The 23,171-nt window shown below is 36.8% G+C and overlaps 1 protein-coding gene across 1 annotated transcript in view; it reads left to right on the forward strand.

Moving 5' to 3' along the window:
• Positions 1-23,171, forward strand: part of LOC150085112 (pleckstrin homology domain-containing family H member 1-like) — a 919,142-nt gene that overhangs the window by 548,136 nt on the left and 347,835 nt on the right. Inside the window, exons 4-5 of the mRNA XM_090376468.1 lie at positions 3,186-3,269; positions 22,231-22,365. Of these exons, the coding sequence (XP_090232594.1) occupies positions 3,186-3,269; positions 22,231-22,365 (219 nt within the window). The remainder of the gene's footprint in view (positions 1-3,185; positions 3,270-22,230; positions 22,366-23,171) is intronic.

The raw sequence follows: 23,171 nt of genomic DNA on the forward strand, positions 1-23,171 counted from the left end.
CTCAGGGAAAGTACCCATGGAATGGAGATTTCACCCCAATCCACAAAGGAGGATCAAACGGTGACACATGTAATTACAGACCTGTTAGTTTAACTTCTGTTCTAGGGAAATTAATGGAGGCACTTGTGAAAGAAGCATTGCGGGATCATCTAGACAAGACTTCAGGTATAGCTGGGACACAGCATGGGTTTGTTATGGGGAAGTCTTGTCTGACTAATTTGATTGGATACTATGATGTAGTCACAAAGGAACTGGATGCAAAGAATAACTTTGATATCATATATTTGGATCTTAGAAAAGCCTTTGATACTGTTGCACATGGAAGAGTGCTGCACAAATTGGAGCAGTGTGGCATTGGAGGCAAATTGCTGCTATGGATAAAGGGGTGGTTGAGGGGGAGAAGACAGAGCGTGGTAATCAATGGACACTGCTCTTTGTTGACTAATGTTATTAGTGGAGTCCCTCAGGGTTCAGTGTTGGGTCTATTGTTGTTTTCTGTATTTATAAATGATATTGATGATGATATATCAGGCTTAATGTCCAAGTTTGCAGACGATACGAAGGTTGGCAGGGTTGTTAATGACACTAATGACAGTACACTGCTGCAACAGGATCTAGAAAAGTTCAGCAGATTGGCTGAGAGGTGGTAAATGAAGTTTAACCTTGTCAAATGTAAAGTACTACATATGGGAAGCAGTAATCCCAGAGTAACGTATCAACTCTGTGGTACCACACTGACAGTGGTAGAGAATGAAAAAGACCTGGGGGATAATTGTGGAGGCAGATATGAAGTTTTCTGAGCAGTACAGATGGTCTGCAAGAGTAGTGTCTTGTCAAATGTGTCATTGTGCCTTGTCAATGATATACAGGAATTTTTCTAGCAGGGATAAGGAGGTGATTATCCTCTTGTATAAGGCAATGGTCAGGCCACACCTTGAGTACTGTATACAAGTCTGATGGCCTCATTTTAAGAAGGATGTAGAGCTGTTGGAACAAGTACAGAGAAGGGCAACAAGATTAGTGAACGGAACAAAGGGTTGCTCTTACAAAGAAAGGCTTAAGATTTGCAAATTACAGTGTCTGGAGACTAGGCACCTGCAAGTTGATCTGATTGAGGTGTATAAAGGCTTGAATGGTTTGAGCATGCTCAATGCAGATGGGATCCTTCATCTTGCTCACAATAATTGCCTGAGAGGGCATAAATTGAAATTGAGGAAAGATGGTTGTAGCAAAGATATGCAGAAGTTTGCCTTTAGCCAGTGGGTGGTTGATTGCTGGAACAAACTTCCATCGGTTGTTGTAGAAGTTGATAGCTTAAATAGATTCAATTCAGAACTTGACAAACATTTGGAGCGAGTGGATGGGTAAAATAAGTTTTTTTTTTTTTTTTTGGCTGATGCTATATAACTTGCTTTCTTGCATCATGTGCGTATGCTAATTCTAACACACTCCTATTCTCAATTTTGATCTCCCAGTGCTTATGTCACACCAAACAGACTCAACATTGTATTGTCCATCAACATCAATTGGATGCACTTCCTTATATTTTATGTGTTTCTTAACTAACAGCATAACCCCTCCTCCCTTACTGTCCTGTCTATCCTCTCTGTACACATTGTACTCCCCAAATTCCAATTCTGCATTCCTTATATCAGTAGGTAACTATCCTTTTTTGGGCCCAGAATCAAAGAACGTGTTCGGGCCCCTACTTAATTAATGAAAATTTCAAAAAGAGGAGACAGCCAAAGACATCAGGCCCCTAAAGGGCCTGGGCCTGGAGGCAATTGCCTTGCCTGCCTACATGGTAGCTACACCGCTGCCTTATATCTGTGTGACACCCCATCTCTGATATTCCAACAATATCTGCCTCTGATGGTCTTGACCAGCACTTCAAATTCATCAAATTTATTTACTGTACTCCTAGCATTGGTGTACATGTAATTATACATGCACCTTTTCTTACTAGTGCTTAATGTTAATGCTATTAATTACAGTGCATGCACATGCTGTATGTAATTTAAGTGGTACCTTTTTCCAGGCCATAACATGCACATTTTTTTACTGTGAAATATTTTCTAAGAGAAACTTGCATCCTACATAGGTCACAGATATTCTTATAAGTGCATGTCTTTGTGATGTCTTTATCTTTAGCTGTGGTTAGAGACAACATGGTCAAAATATCTATGTGGCCTTAAAAAGGTAACCCTTTTATTGTTTGACTATTTCAGATCATATGTAACAGAGGCAACAAAAAGGCACTTACTGAATTAAATATGGTGTCAGCCATAATTCACTAGGCCTTATTCAACACATTGGACATCTCAATTAACAAACCCTTTAAAGTATTCATATGTGAGAAGTGATCAAAGTGGATGGAGGCACCAAATTCCAATTTGAAACCAACAGGATGAATGAAGCATCCAACCATTTCCCTTGTGTGGAAATGTGGGAAAAATTAGTCAGGAGTGAAACATGAGACAGTTGCCATATTTTTTTCTAAATCAATAATTACCCATATTTGTCATTACTGATTAACATCAGTAATGACAAGTATGGGTAACTATAATTGCTGCTATACAATGAAAGCTACATTCGACACTGCCATGTTGGTGCCTTTTCTTTTCTGAAAACTACAATAATTATTGAATGAATCTAGGGAGTGAGCCTGAACTCCTGAGATAATAATTCTGCTTTATGTTTATTATAAGCATATTAGAATGAACTGAATGCTGTAGACCAAGTTTCCTGACCTGGTTCACAGGACTAGATGATAAAACAGCTGTTTTTATGTGTTATGCAGAAATCTCAATAACAGTGATGGAAGATACAGGTTTATCATCAGAAGTAGTGGTAAATAATGCAGGAAGTAAATTTATAGCATCAGCCAAAAATAAATAATTCCACTACCTACCTCATCTATCCATTCCTTCTCCCAATTATTTGTCTAATTCTTCTTTAAATTTATTGAAGCTACCCGCCTTCACAACATCAGTTGGAAGTTTGCCTACAACAACAACCTAATATATATATAAAAATGGGAATGTACTGCTGTAGGCATTTCTTGAAGGTCATATATAGGTCCAGTTTCAAATATTTTTATGTGGTTTTTATACATTAACTGTATTGAGTCATTTTAACTCTGATTTTAAGAAAATAATCAAAAAATTTCTGTTTTTTCTTTGCAGAAAAAACTGCGAATCAGTGATGCTAAGCAGGTTGAAGCAAAGGCTGCAAAAATAAAGGAGTGGGTGACTAACAAGCTGAAAGAGGTATTTTTTTATTTTTTCAGTATTGTAATTGTAAACCTGATTTCATTTTATCATATTGTTATCTGTTTTTCTGAACCAGGCAACTGGATTTTAATTCACATGATGCTTTGGGACATTCCTCTTTATATTAAAGTGTCAGTGTGAGCTGTAATTATTGATTTCCCTTCCTCACTAGGAATGTTTGGGGAAAAACCATGACTGATCTTCAAATTGATGAGCAACTATAGAATGTATATAATATTCAGAAAATACTTGTTTGTTGAATAGTGTTAGTAGAGGGAGAGACAGTACTCTTATGACAACTATCAGTTAGGTGACACCTAGTTTTAAATAAATAGCAGTTACTGCTGTTTTTGGAAAATACTGTTTATTTTAAAGTAATACAATGTGGAGGCAAGCCATATTTTATGTCGACAGAACCATGTGAGAGACTTTTCTTTTCAGTTCAGCTTCAATTGACAAGTCACATGTAGTTAAAAAAACTGACTCATTCATTACTAATGGTTAAAAGTTTAGATAGCAGTGAGATGGTATAGAAGTAGAGAAGATAAGCTATAGGCAAGTGAGTAAAGTTATTTCAATGTATCATTGATTGCTAGGCAGAATCTATAACTACATTTGCAATAGATATCTTTATTATTCTTTTCTTTTTTTTCCCCCTCCATATACACCCTTAATTGTGATACTATAATTATAATAGTCATAGTATTCATGACCTAATTTGGTGTTGTGGTTGTGGTAAAATGGTGCTGTGGATTAATATATTTATTTTTATTAATTAATGATATAAAGCTATTCTTCTGTATGTTACTTTTACTTGAGTTATGATAATTTGTTGAGAGAGAGAGAGAGAGAGAGAGAGATCAGTATTTGAAAAATGATACAACTCAGCCATAGTAAAGTTATACCATCATTTGTTCATTCCTTCTGATAATTTGTCCAATGCTCCTTTAAATTTATTCAGAGTAGAATTATTTCTGAGCTGAAGTTTATTCCAAACATCCCTTACTTTGAATGAAAGTAAGGGATGTTTGGAATAAAAATTTCTGTACACCTACCTTGCAATCACTCTTTTTTAATTTAAGAGTGTGTGTGTATGTATGTGTTATCCAAGAAAGAGTGCAGATGCCATAAGCTTTTAGTTTACTCATCTGTGTATATACAAAAATCTGCATGTGCAGATGTTACAATTTAAGGAGCTCAAATCTTTTTTGGAGTAACATACTTTTTATCATCAGAAAACTTGCATGTTAAACTAGTGCATGCATGCATCCATCACTATTGTTAATAAATATTAATTATAATATTTATTATTAGATAAATTCCCTGAGGGCTCTTTAATTTAAAAGAAATTAAAATAAAATTATCAACTTTTAAATTATTTTAATTAAATCTTAAACTAAGGCAAGGTTCCCAAATATTAGTTTTTGATGTTTCATTAATAATCATTTTTAAATATCTGAAATAATTCTTAGATCTTAAAATATTTTTATTATTTAAATTTCTCTCTCTTTAAATAAACATGTAAGTTACATGATATAAGATACAATACTTAGCCAAGAAATTTCACTTTATTCTTGTCTTATATCATATCTAAATTTTCATTTTTTTTTTTTTTATATATTGAAAAAAAAAAAAAACTATTTGCATTCAGAGTAATCTAATCTCCGTCTATAGATGATGCTTTAAACATTGTATTCTTTTTCATATGTTTAAAGAAAGGAGTACATATGACTTGTTTAATGCCAGTACCTAAGATTATATGGATTATTTCAAAGGCTATTGAAATAATAAGTGACATCCATTCTTTGAAACTGGTATCATACAAAAGGGATGTCTTCATTCTTCATTCTTTATTGAAATCATCGATAGAAATCTTTAACTTTTCCATAGGGACTAGTTAGTTGTAATTTTATTCATCCATCGAGAATTTATTATTGGACAGTTTTAAAAATGAGATTAAGCTCTCTTGGTCTCACACTGGGACTAGTTTGTCATTTCTTAAATTTGTTCCTTCTGTACTGTTAATGAGTGTGTCACATCATCATTATCCTTATTACCACTGAGATTAATACTGTGGAAACATGAGAAAATGAATTAACTTACTTTAATTAGTTTTGCTGCAGGAAAATATGGGCTTTTACTCCTGAGGAAAATTAAATATGTGTTATTTGCTTGTGTTCAATTAGGAGAATTCCCCTTGCTCTTTGCAATTTTGCTATAACTGCATATGTAGATATAGCAGCAGATCGCCTCCATTTGAAGATGATGAAGATATAGAATGCAGCATTGATGCTAGTTTTATCATACATTTAGTGTTGATGCAAGGGGAAATATAGGAATGGAGCATGTCATGTAACTTAATGATGTAGAATGCACTATATTTTATTTATAATATTTATTGAGTAGAATGTAGCAATAAATAATTGAAGGCAGCAGTCATCAATGCACGTGATAAACATGTTCCTGTAAATCCCATTTGTCATGTATGGTAACAGGAATGTGATCTTCCTTCGGTTTTTTTTTTTTTTTTTAGAAACAAAAATTGAAATATAAGTGTTATACATTAAAAATTGCTTTTTTAAATGACTACAATGGTTTCAGACAGTTTTTAAAATATATTGAATAGGGCCAGCTGATGATGTCAACAACCATTTTTCTGTTGCAAATTCTCTATGGCAAACATTTAGAGAAGTAATGGAAGAAGCTACTAAGCTTATCATACCAGCTAAGAGATGCTGTTCAAGATCTGAAACCATTGTAGTCATTTACAAAAGCGATTTTTAATATTAATATAAGAATTTATATCTATATAATTTCTGTTAACACCTATATTTCAATTTTTGTTTCTAAAAAACAAAATGGATGCCAGAAGAAATAAGCATAGTGGCAGATAAGAAAAATGCATGGGATGCTTCTAAATTACTAGGAGATATATAGAATTCAAAGAAAAGTAGCAAAGGCTTCGGTGCTTATCTAAGTACTGGAAGAAAACGAATGAATCACCTGGTCCACTAGATGTGAATGGTGTAACAGTTGATGGTCCTGCTCAAGTTGCTGACAAACTGAATTAACGTTTTGCATCTATGCTTTACGCATGTGGAATTTTTTAGTGATTGGGGTGCCAAAAAGGTTATCAAATTACATGGAGTTAACTGATTTTGTGATAACTCAAACCATTCACAAACATAACAAAAATTGTCTGGGTGATTGATAAACTTCCTATGTGTTTGCTTATTCATTGTAGCACTAAATGAATTTCTGAAAATATAAATTCAGTTCTGAACACTACAATATAAAAACAACACAAATTCAATTTTTATCACTACAGAATACACAGATGTGGAAACTTACTAGTTCTACTTGTGTAAAAACACTGAAAGGAAAAATTTGTGAATTGGCAGGTAGAGCTGGAAATTATTTTACTGCTACCGAAAGGGTTGCAGGCTGCACCATCCTACTCTCAAGGGGCTGTTTATATTTGGGGGATAGATTTACAGCCCTGAGAATATGTCACGATCAGTTAATATTTGGAAAAACTTTGCACAGCCTACAAAAATCCTCACCAAAAAAGCTAAGTGTGCTCTCTTTAAATTGTAAATTGTTGCATCAGAATTTGAACCTAAGAAGCATAGGTAGAAGTCTGATTATGTTTATCATAATAAAACCGAGGCCAGAATCAATTGCTAAAATTAAGAGAATTAACTTATATCTCTTAAAATAAATCATTGTGTCATACATTACTGGCTAGATTATGCAAAACTGGCATCTTTTGGTAAAACGTAACTCCCTCTATATTCAATAACTGTGACGTAATGTGAAACTTTCATGGTGATTTTTGAAATCTGCACATAAAAATTGGTTAAAAACATCATCTAAGTTCTTGGAGGTAAAAATAGTGTTGGATAGTGCTATCGTCCTACTGCTCTGACCAGTTGCTTATGTAAGGTTTTGGAAAAAATGGTGAATGTTTGCCTTATATGAACCTTGAGCCAAATGACCATTTGAACAAGATTCAGTGCAGCTTTCGAAGAAATCGGTCCACTCTGGACCATTTAACCTGATTGGAAACAGCGATTCGCAATGCATTTATAAAGTGTGAGCACTTGGTACATGAAACCCATTAAAACATGAGTCATTAGAACACTATTATAACTATTATTACACTATTATGCTTGCATCGCATTATAAGTATAACAAGATGCAAGCATGGCTCCCATTTTTCAATAGTTTAGTAACTGAAGATCAACATTTTGGATTCCTTATGTCACAATATTTTCAGTTTAATGTTAGTCCACGATATGCATTATCCTTTGATTTTTGTAAGAACAATAATCAATAATAAATGACTTGTAACTTTACTGCAAAGTATTTGAACATACAGTATATTTTAAAAAGTTTTTACGACACAAAGTCTTGCAAATACCTATTTCTCTGGACAAGAATAGTATGCGAAAATAAAACAATTTTACGAACAAAGAAAACAACATTTTAAAAATATTTCAGTTAGTGGGAGTGGACCTGTTGGAACATTAGACAAAGTAAAGTAGAAAGACTGCAGATTTAAAAGGTGCTTAGGGAGTAGTCAACATCAATTTAATCCCTCTATCATACTACCACTTAAGATGTGCCATTTAGTAATTTTTGGGAAAGGTGGCTCGGCGTAGTTCAAAAGTAGCATAATCAGTAGGGGTCTAACAATAGGAGATGAAAAGGTTCCATGGTAAGGGAAACAAAATTAGTGTTAGTAACATATGAAAAGAATAAGTTTAAGAAATAACATAGTGATTGGGTTGTACAAATTAGTTAGGCAGAGATATGCAAATAAGAGGGAAATAAGTAGGGTTTTCATGTAGAAAAAAACACCCCTCCCACAAGTTTTATCACTAACTGTGCATTTTTATTGTTTCTCAAATTGTAAGTTGTGTTTTTAAAATAGAATATAAATTTAAAGAAATGTCTGAAATTTCAAAAAAACCGCCATTCAGTCTGTTACTTCTCACCATCCCATTCTGAAACAGATCCGATACAGATTATATCAGTATCAAACGTCAAACCAAATGGTCACCTTCTGCTGGATCCCTGGTCATGTTGGCATCCCAGATAATGAACGTGCAGATCATGCTGCTCAACATCCTGACAGTACATCATTCTGCCATCTGAAAGTCCCGTACACTGATTATAAATCCACTATTAAAACAGCATGTAGGGCTCAATGGTCAGAACTGTGGCAAACACAAGTCAATAATAAACTATTTAAGATTAAAAAAGAACCTCAGCTGTGGACTTCTAGTTTCAGGAGAAGCAGGCGAGAAGAAGTTATTTTGGCAAGACTTCGAATTGGTCATTCTTATACAATGCATCTGTTCTTGCTTATGGGAGAGAATCCTTCTCAATGTCTCATCTGTCAGACCCAGCTAACAATTAAACATATTCTAATAGAATGCCCTCAGTACGCATCTATCCGAAAATCCAGTTTCTATTCTCTATCTAATTTGCAGGAACCTTTAACTTTATTACACATACTTGGCAAAAATGCAAATTTTGAAGAACTATTTCAATACTTGAAATGCATAATCATATATAATCATCTCTGAAAGACATAATATACAATTTTCGGTCATAAGAAATTCATGAACAGGCACAATATGGACCAGGAGGCCCTTGTGCCAAAAATTCTCAGTTACTTTTTTCACACACAGCATGGGATTGTTAAGGGAAGACTTGTCTGACCAGTTTGATTGAATACTACAATGTGGTCATAAAGGAACTGGAAGCAAAAAATAATTTTGATATCATATACTTGGATTTTAGGAAAGCTTTTGATACTGTTGCACATGGAAGACTGCTGTAAAAATTGGAGAGGTATGGCATTAAGGGCATGTTACTGCAATGGATAAAAGGACGGTTGAGTGGGAGATGGCATTGAGTGGTAATAAATGGACACTGCTCTAGATGGACTAAAGTTATTAGCAGAGTCCCCCAGGATTCGGTTCTGGGCTCATAGTTGTTTTGTGTATTTATCAATGATATCAATGAAGGTATATCAGACTTAATATCCAAGTTTGCAGATGATACAAAGGTTGGCAGGGTTGTTAATGACAGCAAAGACAGTATGCTACTGCAACAGGATCTAAAAAAGTTAGGCAGATGGTCTGAGAAGTGGCAACTGAAGTTTAACATTGACAAATGCAAAGTAGTCCATATAGGTAGCAGTAACTCAAGAGAAACGTACCAACTGTGTGGTACTATACTCAGGGAGGTGGAGAATGACAAAAAACCTGGGACAATTGTGCAGTCAGATATGAAGTTCTCTGAGCAGTGCAAACAGACTGCCAAAGAAGGTCATGGAGTTTTGTCAATGATATGTAGGAACTTTGCTAGCAGAGACAAGGTGATTATCCATTTGTATAAGGCAATGGTCAGGCAACACCTTGAGTACTGTGTACAAGTCTGGAGGCCTCATTTTAGGAAGGATGTGGAGTTGCTAGTTGCTAGAAGGATGTAAAGTTGCTACAGAGAAGGACAATAAGATTGGTGAGAGGAACAAAGGAGTGCACTTATGAAGAAAGGCTTAAGTTCTGCAAGTTGCAGCATCTGGAGACTACCCACCTGCGAGGTTATCTGATCGAGGTGTATAAGGCCTTGAATGGTTTGAGCAGGCTCAATGCTGATGGGATACTTTTGCTTGCTCAGATTAAGAACTTGAGGGGGCATAGATTCAAATTGAGGAAAGAGAGTTGTAGAATAGATGTGTAGAAGTTTCCCTTTAGCCAGCGGGTGGTTGATTACGGGAACAGACTTCCATCTGTTTTTGTGGAAGTTGATAGCTACATAAATTTATGGCTGAATTAGACAAATATTTGGTGTGACCAGATGGGTGAAATGGGAAGTATTTGTTTTGGCTGATGCTGTATAAGCTTGCTTTCTTGCCTCATATGCCTCAAATAATGCTAATGCTAATGATAAAGTTTGCTTTCTTGCATCATATGCCTCTGTGAATGCTAATATACAACAAAACATATGATAAAGGGATGGTTGAGTGGGAGAAGACAGAGAGTGGTAATCAATGGACACTGCTCTTCATCGACTTATGTTATTAGTGGAGTCCCTCAGGCTTCAGTGTTGGGTCCATTGTTGTTTTCTGTATTTATAAATGATATTGATGATGGCATATCAGGCTTAAAGTTCAAGTTTGCAGATGATATGAAGGTTGGCAGGGTTGTTAATGACACTGACAGTACGCTGCTGCAACAGGATTTAGAAAAGTTGAGCAGATGGACTGAGAGGTGGCAAATAAAGCTTAACATTGACAAATGTAAAGTATTACATATAGGAAGCAGTAACCCCAGAGTAACATATCAACTCTGTGGTACTACGCTGACACTGGTAGATAATGAAAAGGACCTGGGGGTAATTGTGCAGGCAGATATGAAGTTTTCTGAGCAGTGCAGATGGTCTGCAAGAGTAGCTTATGGTGTCTTGTCAATGATATACAGGAATTTTTCTAGCAGGGATAAGGAGGTGATTATCCCCTTATATAAGGCAATGGTTAGGCTTCACCTTGATGAGAGACCGCACCTTAAAGACCTCCAGACCTGTATACAGGTCTGGAGGTCTCAATTTAAGAAGGATGTAGAGCTGTTGGAACAAGTACAGAAAAGGGCAACAAGATTAGTGAATGGAACAAAGGGTTGCTCTTACGAAGAAAGGCTTAAGTTTTGCAAATTACAGTGTTTGGAGACTAGGCACCTGCGAGGTGATCTGATTGAGGTGTATAAATCCTTGAATGATTTGAGCATGCTCAATGATGATGGGATTCTTACTCTTGCTCAGAATAATCACCTGTGAGGGCATAAATTCAAATTGAGGAAAGACAGTTGTAGGATAGATGTGGAGAAGTTTGCCTTTAGTCAGCAGGTGGTTGATTCCTGGAACAAACTTCCATCTTTCATTGTAGAAGTTGATAGCTTAAATAGATTCAAGGCAGAACTTGACAAACATTTGAAGCGAGTGGATGGGTGAAATAAGGGGTGGTTGTTTTTTTTTTTTTTTATTGGCCGATGCTATATAAGCTTGCTTTCTTGCATCATGTGCCTATGCTAATAAATGTTAATTGTTCAACATAGCTACTGTCAGGGGTGCAATTTAGAATAATTGAGAAATACTTGCTATTTTCGACTTTATCTAATATTTCTTTCCTTATTTTGTCAGCAATTAAAGAAATAATTGCATTCTGAAATTACTTCTCAGATAATGTGGCATATGGCTAATATTTTTTTTTAATATTGGAAAGGTGATCCATTATGTATGGATCAAATTTAGCTAACATTTCAATTGCTTTTAAAAAATTACCATTATTGAGAATGTACAATTCCACTTGAGGAACCGTGAAATACAAGAGACTGGCCAGCTAAATAGTGAACAACAGCAAAAATTAATTTCAAAGTTTCAGTCCACCGATTTTTCTTTGGTTCATACAATACAAGCAACATTGTTCTTTATCTACAGTTGTTTTTGTTAACATGGACTTCATTGTAAAGTGCTTATTGTAATTGTAAATATGAGTAGATGATATTTCATGTCATTGAAAATTAATATTAGCATGCTTCAAATTGGAAAAGCCAGTTGAATATTTGCAGTTCCAATTATTTTACAACAAAAACAATATATACTATACGTTGAAAGTGAGTATATTATCCAGAGATGATTTACTTTTTGGTTGTTTGCTAATGTTCTTGTGTAACATATGCTTGAAAACCCAATTTCCAACATGTCTATCCACTTCCTTGATAAAATTTTGGCCCAACGACCAGGATCCTCGATGGCTTCTATGGGAATGTTTTCATTCACTGCTTCTGATTTTTCACCTCCAATAGAAGCATAATTTTTTTGCTCGGCTATAGGTTGTCCCATTACATTATAATCATCAAAAACTTTCTCCAATTCTCACCTTTTTCTGCATGTGCAATAGTTGTAGGACTTTTGCAATACTTTTAAAATACTTTTTTCTTGTTTTTTTTTCTTTCTTCTTGTTTTTCTTTTTTTCTTCTTGTTTTTCTTTTTTTTTTTTTTATATTCTGCTCCTTTTAATTTTTTCCTTGGAAACATCTCTTATTTGCACTAATCATAAAATTTTACTACTATTAAACTGATAAAGTTTAGCGATAAAAATGGTTTTTTAAACGATAATATTCTGTCTTCTCATGTGCTGTCTATGGGTTTCTTACTTCCTTTATTTCTGATTGAATCCTCCTCTTAAACAAATAAATGAGTACATTGTCTGCAACTTGGCATCACAATCATTTATTACAAATTCCACACAAAGAAACACTCAGATTCTAATACTAAGATTCTACGTCTTTCAGTAGTTCCATAAATTTACGATGGCCAGGTGAGAATTTAGATTTAATTTCATTGATGTATTTTACAACAGTGTTCATCACATTTTCAACATTCACTATCTTGGAACAAACTTTCTTGGTGAATTATGCAATGAAAAATAAATTTTTCAGCATATAAACTTTTGCCCATATCGTTTTTCAAATATGCCAAAGCGCCCTTGTTCTTCTCTACTTTTGATGATTCCTAACATCACAGATCATTCATAATTTGTGAATGGTCCATCATGTAAACTAATAAAAACTGGAATAATAAATTTATTTATTTAAATCTTTACCTTTTCTACCACAAGTTAGAAAAAAATGCAATCTTTCTGATTGACACAGTGTGTTTCTTGCTCTGAGAAACTTGAATGAAGAATAATAGTATACAATGCTTGATAACAGCTGCAGAACTTTCTTTCTTTGCCCATAAAGCAAATGAAAATTTCTGTGATTGGCTAAATTCTTTTGTTTCGTTTCCCAAGTTACTCTTTCAAGTAATTTTGAAACAAATTTTCCCACCACAAATGAAAACAGAACAGATACACATAAAAAGGTTATAAAATATATTATTCATGACCAGGGACAAAGTCTTAGTCCTGTTGACCGTACAGAAACAAAGCAATAGACAAGGGTAGAATGTTGTTGTGAAAATGACAAATGAACCTCAAAACCATAAATTTAATGAAACTTCATGCTTTGGTGTGACCGAAGTAGATGCTTTACTCTGCCTGGACATTGTTTATCCCACTCTCTGAACACCATGAGATAAACGGTAATTACAGGAAGGGTTCCTCCCAACGCACTGTTCAGTTTCAGTTTCAGAATGTCAAGTGAGAGGATCAAAGGATCCACACTTTAGAAGTGTCTCTGGTTAGCATAGTAATAACTGATTCCTTGTTCTTTTAGTTTTCTGTTTCAGATAAACAAAAAAAAATAAAATGGCCAAATCCAATAAACACTGTGTATATTTATATTCGACACTAGTATTGCTGAATATGTCTTGATTATTGATTATCTTTTATTTACTAATATTTCTATAAGCATAGCTTCAGAGGCTAAACAATACTCAGGCGGCCAGTTGCTGGAATAATAATAAAAATGACAATAAACATAATTTCGTGAATATATATTCTTTGTCTGGCCGTTCATTATATATGCAGAATTTTGTACACGCACACACACTGCAGGATCATCTAGACAAGACTTCAGTTATAGCTCGGACACAGCATGGTTTTGTTAAGGGGAAGTCTTGCTTGACCAATTTGATTGGATACTATGATGCAGTCACAAACGAACTGGATGCATGGAATAACTTTTATATTATATACTTGGATCTTAGAAAGGCTTTTGATACTGTTGCACATGAAAGACTGCTGCACAAATTGGAGCAGTGTGGCACTGCTGCTGTGGATAAAGGGGTGGTTGAAGGGGAAAAGACAGAGAGTGGTAATCAATGGACACTGCTCATCGTGGACTAATGTTATTAGTTGAGTCTCTCAGGGTTCAGTGTTGGGTCCATTATTGTTTTCTGTATTTATAAATAATATTGATGATGGTATATCAAGCTTAATGTCCAAGTTTGTAGACAATACAAAAGTTGGCAGGGTTGTTAAGGACACTACTGATGCTATGCTGCTGCAATAGGATCTGGAAAGGTTGAGCAGATGGGCTGAGAGGTGGCAAATGAAGTTTAACATTGACAAATGTAAAGTACTACATATGGGAAACAGCAAACCCAGAGCAACGTATCAACTCTGTGGTACTACACTGACATGAGGTATGAGGTATGAGGTATATTGAGGGTCTAGCGGCTCCTGGGATTTCTCCCATCTCCGCGAATGTTCTATGTATCGGTGACAGTACCCTGTCAAAGCCAGAGATTTAGAAGTGTGTGGGTCATGAGTAGTATTATATGTTGTGCCCATTGTTTATCCGGCTTATTGGCCGCCAGGCCCCTAATGGGACCAGACGTTGTCCATACCTCGCCACGTGGAGGCTAGCCGGGTGTTACCATTGAGTCAATTGTACTCTGGCAGGTCCTGCCACTTACTTTCCTGGGATTTTAGTGGCTAGGACCTAAAATAAAATTGGAACGACCGCGGTTGATTTTAAATCACTTACATTAAAGCACTAATATGGGGTTTGCGCTGAAAGCCTGTTTCTGAAGTGCCTAAAAGGTTGGGCGAAATTTTTTGGTGTATTTAAATTTGGACGTGTAGGGCTATACGCTGTGCAAGAAAAAGTGCTGGGAGGGGAGAATGAAGGCTGGTGGGTGAAATAGGAAGAAGAGGGTCGATAGGGTAGGTGACCCCCAATTTTTTCAGTGAGGCATGCCCATGCCCCACCAGAGGGAAGAAATGGTGTGGCAGGGAAGAGAGGCGACAGCAAGCCGTCACCTCCCTCCCCTGCCGGGTGTGGGAGTAAAAGAATTGCACTGCACAAGAGAGTGCAGAGCATAGAGCCAATATGGCTCCGTTGAGGCAGCAACTTGGAGTTTCTCTATCTTCGTTGGTCTTCTCTGTCATTGGTAGCCATATTTTTCCTCAGCTATGAACACTGGTCAGGTCCATTGTTGGTCTGTTAGCTATGGCTGTGGTTCTCTTCATCATGGGAAGATCCGCAGCTCCATGGGGTTATTCTTGCGATCGCTGGTTTTAAATGATTAGTAGTAAGCAGGTTCCTGGGCGAGGTTCTCCTTGAGTCCTCTCCACGCATGTTCTGTGTTTTTTTTTTTTTTTTATCTTCTGTAGATGGCTATCAATGTTTTACGCCTACCAAATAGTTTTTGGGCATATTCCTTTAGCTCCCTGTATTCCTCAAGTGAGTCCAATAGATGTGATTCCAAGTTCTTGGGGAGGTAGTGTATTGCAGTGATCAGTCTGCACCTGAGGTCCTCATAATGGGTGCAATCATACATAATGTGCTCCCAGCACTCAAGCTCCCCACAGGCACATCTCGGATCCACCTCAATCCCCAGCGCTGCCAGCTTGGCTGTAAAGGCCCCGTGACCAGTCAATAAATAGGTGGTGTATAAGCCAGGTTGAAACCAAGTTGGGGGACTGGGGTACATCCTGTCGATGTTCGGAATGAATTTCCTGGTGATATTTCCCTTATTTGAGTTGGCCCAGCGCTCCTGCCAAACTTGCATCAGGTGTTTTTGCAGCCTTGTCTTTTCATTTTTTTGTGGTGCATTAACGTCCACAGTATAGCCATGGTATGTACAAGGTATTCCTTTCTCTATGTGGTAGTTCATTCCCCTACGCATGATCTCTAAGTCAAGGGGAAGAGCCCCGGCCAAGATCTGCAGCGCGTGGGTACTGGTTGTCCTACAAGCACGTGTAACTGTCAGTAGGATTGTTCTCTGCGTTGCATCAAGGATGCGTCGGTTTACTACAGTTCCTGTTTTGGAAAACCATATTGCTGAGGCGTAAGTGATGATCGGTAGGAAGGTTGTTTTATAAAACAATGACAGGGTGCGTTGGTTTAACCCCCAGACAGTGGTAGAGAATGAAAAGGTACTGGGGGTAATTGTTCAGGCAGATATGAAGTTCTCTGAACAGTGCAGATGGTCTGCAAGAGTAGCCATGGTGTCTTATAAATGATATACAGGAATTTTTCTAGCAGGGATAAGGAGGTGATTATTCCCTTGTATAAGGCAATGGTCAGGCCACACCTTGAGTACTGTATACAGGTGTGGAGGCCTCATTTCAAGAAGGATGTAGAGCTGCTGGAAAGAGTACAGAGAGGGCAACAAGGTTAGTGAATGGAACAAAGGGTTGCTCTTACGAAGAAAGGCTTAAGTTTTGCAAATTACAGTGTCTGGAGACTAGGCACCGGTGAGGTGATCTGATAAGAGGTGTATAAAGCCTTGAATGGTTTGAGCATGCTCAATGCTGATGGGATTCTGCCTCTTGCTCAGAATAATCACCTGAGAGGGCATAAATTGAGGAAAGACAGATGTAGGATAGATGTCCGGAAATTTGTCTTTAGCCAGTGGGTAGTTGGTTGGTGGAACAGACTTCCATCCCTTGTTGTGGAAGTTGATAGCCTAAATAAATTTAAGGCTCAGCTGGACAGGTATTTCGAATGAACGGAGGGGTGAAGTGGAAGTTTTTTTTTTTTTTTTTCTGGCTGATGCTGCATAAGCTTGCTTTCTTGCATCATATGCCTCTACTAATGCTAATGCTAACACAACACACACACACATCATTATATATAATTCGAAAATGACCACTCCACTAATGTAAGGTCACGTACGTTTGCTAGGAGTTGTTCTGCAGTATTTGCCGCCTGAGTGTTGATTATGCATTCCTCGAGCTTTTGAGCACGAGGAATGCGTAATCATCGTCTGTCTATATGTAGCTCTGTTCAGTACACAGAGCTGAACTTTCTGACTTTGCGCCAGTTTACACAGATGGCTCGAAGTTGATATCATATGTAGCATCTGCCACTGTCTTTCCAGACACCACTATATCTGAGAAGATTCTCCCTGAATGCATTATATTTACTGCAGAGCTGCAGGCTATAGAGTTAGCCTTGGAACACATTACTACTTGCCAGTACCAACAGTTCATTTTATATTCCTATTCTTTGAGCATCTTTCAGGCTTTATTATTGCTGAGATGATATAATCCTTATCCAGTTCTATCTTGAATTCAGCAGAAGATCCACTCTCTCCATGAATATTCATCCCATTGCAATTACTTCTACTCTTTCTAAAGTAAAGGAGAAATCAATTAACCACCAACTCTTAAACTACCTAGAAACCTTCCGTCTGATCAACGATCACCAGTATGGATCCCGTCAGTGTCGATCCACTGGTGATATTCTGGCTTATGTTACCCATTTATGGACTAATTCAATGGAAAGGTTCGGTGAAACACAAGTAGTTGCTCTTGACATCTCAAAGGCTTTTGATCGTGTTTGGCATAAAGGTCTTCTAAACAAGCTTCCATCTTATGGTTTGCCAACTGTTTTTAGTAATTGGTTATCCAGTTTTCTCTCTGATCGCTCACTGATGGTGATGTTAGATGGCTCTCTGTCTTCTAACTTCTCCACTAATGCCGGTGTCCCCCAGGGTTCAGTTTTTTCCCCCACTCTTTTCCTCTTGTATATCAATGACCTTCTTCCATTGACTGGAAATCCTCTCCATAGTTTTGCCGATGATAGCACATTGCATTCAACTTTCCATTTTGAGAAACCTTGTCCTGCTCAATCAGCTTCAACTTCTCGAAAATCTGCTACCAATTCCTTAAATGCCGATCTTCAGATAATTCTCCAGTGGGGCAAAGACAACTTAGTTGATTTCAACCCTTCTAAAACTCAGTCTTGTCTTATATCTTGCAAAAAAGTTTCTTCTGCTCCTATGCTTATCTTTAGCATAAGCATAGGAGCAGAAGAAACTCTGCTCCTATGCTTATGCTAAAGGATAAACATCCTTTAGCATAAGCATGAAGGATTCTTATGCTAAAGGATGCATGAAGGATGCTTATGCTTATGCTTATGCTCTCGGCGTTACTTTTCTTCCAAACAGCTGCTCACTCTGTATAAATCGCAAATCCGCCCTGCCATGGAATATTGTTCCCACATCTGGGATGGTGCCCCCAAAACCTCTCTCAGGCTTCTTGATTCCATTCAGAAGAGGGCAGTTAGGTTAATTAATGATTCATCTCTAACAGAGTCTCTCCACTCGCTGTCTCAAAGACGCACTGTTTCTGCTGCATGCCTCTTCTACAGATACTTCCATGGGCACTGTTCTTCTGAATTGGCTTCTATAATTCCCGCTCTCTCTTTCAAAACAGTCCGAACACGTGCCGTCACCAGCCAACATGCATTTACTGGCCAACTTCAAACCCACAGAACCAACTTTTCATCTTCCTCATTTATTCATTCAACTGCCGTTTTCTGGAACAACCTTCCTTCATACGTATTTCCTGAAAATTACAATCTACAGAAGTTCAAGTCCAATGTCAACAAATATCTTCTTTCATCTTCTCAACCTCCAACCCAAGCACAGTACTAAGTACTATAGGTTCTAATACCTCTCGTGTTTGGGTTCACATAAAAAAAAAAATATATATGAATATGATATCTGCATCTGCTGGATTTCCAGCTCATTGGGATTAGTGGAAATCAGCAATTCCCACTAATAATTGCTGCTTGTTAGTTCCCTATACAGGGTGAAGCAAATAATATAGAAAAAGGTACACTCCTAGTGGCAGAAATCATGGAATAGACAAACTACAAATAAATTACACAAATAAAGCCTATAGTCGAACCATGGCAGTCTAGTCTGCACAGGAATCATAAAGAGGAAGTTGTTCTTGCTCAGACCCATATAGGACACAGTTGTCTGACACATTAATATTTGCTAAGGGCTGATGACCCTTCTATTTGTGAGTCCTGTGACACTCAGACATATTTAAATCGAGTGCCCAGATTTTAATGACACTCGTTTTACCACTTTTAACCATTTGACAGTCTTATACATGCAGTCAGATTTTATCTGACATTGGCAAGATGTCAGTTGTTTTTAATTTTTTTTTTATATTTTTAGACCTATGCTTATATTGTTTTGACCAGGTAACCTCTTTTTAGAGGTTACCTGGTCAAAACAATATAACAATAGTTCTGGTAACCTCTTTTAGAGGTTATCAGAACCTATTTTTAATTGCTATAACCTTGTTTTGGTTAATATAGTCCTTGTTTCTAATGCACCAATAAAATCTAGTGCATGTGAGTACTAGATTTTATTGCTGCTAATTGGTTGTATGTTGGGGGGGGGGGGTTATTTGTCTTTGCATGTTAACTGATCTGCATTTTTTGCCCGTATTAGAAGCATTAGTTTTTGGATACACTACAGTCTTGTATATGTATTATACCTGATAGTTCTTATTTCTAGATTAACACACACGCCTTTATTTTATATATATATATATATATATATATATATATATATATATATATATTTATTTATTTATACAGGGTATCTCAAAAATATTGGTACAAACGTTTAGGGGAGGTAGGTAACATCTAAAGGAATGTGAATCGCATAGGAACCCATAACCGGAAACATCATGGGAAAGTAGCAGCAGAGGCACAAGAAGCAGAAATGACACAAGACAGTAATTAGTGGCAAACATTTATTTGACATAATATTAACAATGGGGTACGAGATGGATGCATTTCATGATGTTACAACAGATTCTCAAATTCTCAACAGATTCTGCAGCATGGATTGGCGGACACGGTCGAACACACCTGGAGTTTCTTTGACAGTAGCAGCAGCGCAGACGAGTCTCGCCACGAGATCCATTTCCGTCTCCACAGGCGATTCATACACGATAGATTTGAGGGCCCCCACAGAAAGAAATCAAGGCTCGATAAATCAGGTGAGCGTGGGGGCCAGGCAACGGGTTCACCACGGCCAATCTGTCGACACCCAAAATGCCTATTCAAATGGTCACAAACACACCTTCCATAATGGGCAGGTGCCTCGTCATGTTGAAACCAAATGTTGCATCTCACATTTGCTGGAACATCGTCAAGTAACCCTGGTAGAACTTGTTCAAGAAAGATCCGATATTTAGTGGAGTTCATGTGGGATGGTAACAGGTATGGGCTGACTAAGCAGTCACCAACTATACCTGCTCACAAATTTATTGCGAAGCGATATTGTGCCGCATGGGGCGCACACCGTGTGGGTTGTCGTGAGCCCACACATGAGCATTGTGTTGATTGAATAAGCCTTCCCGAGTGAAATAAGCCTCATCCGTGAACAACACATAGGCTGGAAAATTCAAGTCTTGAACACTTTCTTGGAGAAACCACTGCGCAAAAGCCACACGTGCAGGATGATTTTGGGGGACCAGTAACTGAACCCTTTGGGGATGAAAGGGGATGTAAGGAATTGTGGTGCCAGACACACTGTACACTGCAACGAGACAGTCCTAAGGCAGAGGCAACGGCACGTGTGCTGGTAGTAGGATTATTCTGGACGGCATTCAACACACTTTCTTCCATGGCGGGAGTTAGCGTCGAACGTGGTCTGCCCACACTACTCCTGTTACCTCTAAATGACCCATAATCGCACAAATTTTGATTCACACGTGCAAACAAACGGTGGTCTGGTACATGTCTATCTGGGAAGCATTCTCCATAAATTCGTTGAGCGGCTCGTCCATTGCCCTCTGCTAATCCATACACTAGGTGCATGTCTGCCAGCTCACAGTTCGTATATCGATGCATGCTCTTCATGCGGCGACTACTGCTTGAATGAGTAAACCAGAAATTTTCCCTCTCGCGAACTGAGGAACAGCACCATGTACCAACTTACGGTGACGTTTCTGGTTATGGGTTCCTATGCGATTCACATTCCTTTAGATGTTACCTACCTCCCCTAAATGTTTGTACCAATATTTTTGAGACACCTGTATATTAAACAAATTGTATTTTGTTTTTAATACGATTTTTTAGGTTTATAATTTTAACTAATGTTATTGTTCTTCCAATGATATCAGATATTCTGTTATAAGAATAACAGAATATCTTATTAACTTCAGATACTAATTTACTAATTGCTGGTCATTGTGAAAATGACACCTAATCTTGCACAGTTATGTATGCCGAGATTGACCCTGTAAATCATGGTGCTAATCCTGTGCACGTGTGTGAAAGTTAAGGGAGATCATTGCTCTTTTTACTTATTTTATTACTTATTATTTTAATTTTTTTTTTAATTTTTCATGTTTTGGAATTCTGTGGCTCTTTCTTTTGTGAATAACAAAACAAAGTTGATAATCGAAAAAAAAACAAAAAAAAAACTTATTTTATTAGTGGAGATGCCTTGTAACTGTAGAGTTTCAAGGTGCTTCATTATATCACAAGAAATTTCCAACCTATATTTCTCAACAAGCTAATAGTGTTTTCTTTGAAACAGTGAATTTCTGTAATCATGAATCATGAGATGAAGGCAATTTAACATGTACTGGTAAGCAGTCTTATAAATGTAACTTAATGGTACAGGAATGAAATTTTTCAATGTAATGAATAAATTTGAATAAAAGAATAATTTTTAAGTTTTACAACTTTTATATTAATACACTAAAAGTTAAAAAAATAATAATAAAATATTTCACTTGATGTTGGGGGGCATCTCCATAGCCAGGTGGGCAGGAGCAGCAGTATGTAGCACACGCTTCTTGGTTAGACCGGGGTTCCAGCCCGTGCCCACCAAATACGGAGGATGTGGAAAGGTCAGGGAATGACCACCGCATATCCCCGGAGCAATATGGCCTTAGTTGCTAATGCTACTAAAAACCAAATAACAAACAACAACAGCTGTTGGGGGTTTGCTAGTGCATTTGTAATCAGGTTAATATGAAATAGATTGAACATGTCACTGCTATTTAGGGCCAGGGCCAAAGTCTGAATTTAAAAAATGTAATGTTTTTAATTATAATGTTTGCAAGTCTGTCTGCATTTTGTTTCATCACATTTATGCAATAAATTGTGGATTTTAATGGTAAACATTTTTAAAAAGCATTTAAACATTTAAAATCATCATTTATTTTCAGCTAGAAGACCAAAATCAGCATTTAAGGGAGCAAAACCAAAAGTGCAATGAACAACTAGAATTGCTCAAAAATCGCCTTACACAACTCTCACAACTTAATCCCCGTCCTAAACAAAAAGAACGAGCTAGTACTGAGGTAAGATATAGTGTAACTTTTATATACCTGTTGAATTTAATGCTGTTTGGAATTTATACTTTTTTAATTATAGTAATGTATAAATTGCAGTTACATAAGAAGAAATTCATATGCAATTACAATTTGCCTGTGAATTTGAATTTACATTGGTGATGAAAATGGGAGAAAAAAATGTCCATAGTAATTCTTTGGCTAAGGAATATTAAGGCACTGGTATTAACTCTGCAGTGGGCTTGCTTTAGAATCCAGTCAACCACAGCAACTTTCTTGCATTGTTTGCCACTAATAATGCTAATACTATTCACGAATTCATACTGCGAATTCAAGTTTACCATTGATGAATGCAAAGTACTCAATTTGGAATAGCATACCATTTAGTTAACACCAAATTCAAAGTAGTTGTTAAACAAAAAAAAAAAAAAACTAGGATAATTGTATAGAGAGCCCTGAGTGCCAAGCATTTCTAGTGATCAGGCAATTTCTATAGTGATAGAGTACTTTATATTACTAGAGTTTAAATCAATTCTCTATTGAATATAAACACTATATCACAAGTCACTGCAGAGCCAGAAATAGCCAATGCATTAGGTGAAACCTCTGCCAAAACATCAGGCAACCACCTCATATACTCCCAGTTTTCAAATATTCAAGGCAAGAATAGAAAGACACATTGAATTTTTCCACAAGAAACGATGAACAGTACAACCTTTCTTTAACATTCTATGAATTGATACATGAAGACAAAGCAAAGAGTGTAGGAGCAAACCAAATTCACTATATGATGTTAAAACAATTTAACAACCAAT

This window comes from Mastigoproctus giganteus, chromosome 6, assembly GCF_048544385.1.
Source record: "Mastigoproctus giganteus isolate SK-2022 chromosome 6, ASM4854438v1, whole genome shotgun sequence".
Taxonomy (NCBI): domain Eukaryota; kingdom Metazoa; phylum Arthropoda; class Arachnida; order Uropygi; family Thelyphonidae; genus Mastigoproctus; species Mastigoproctus giganteus.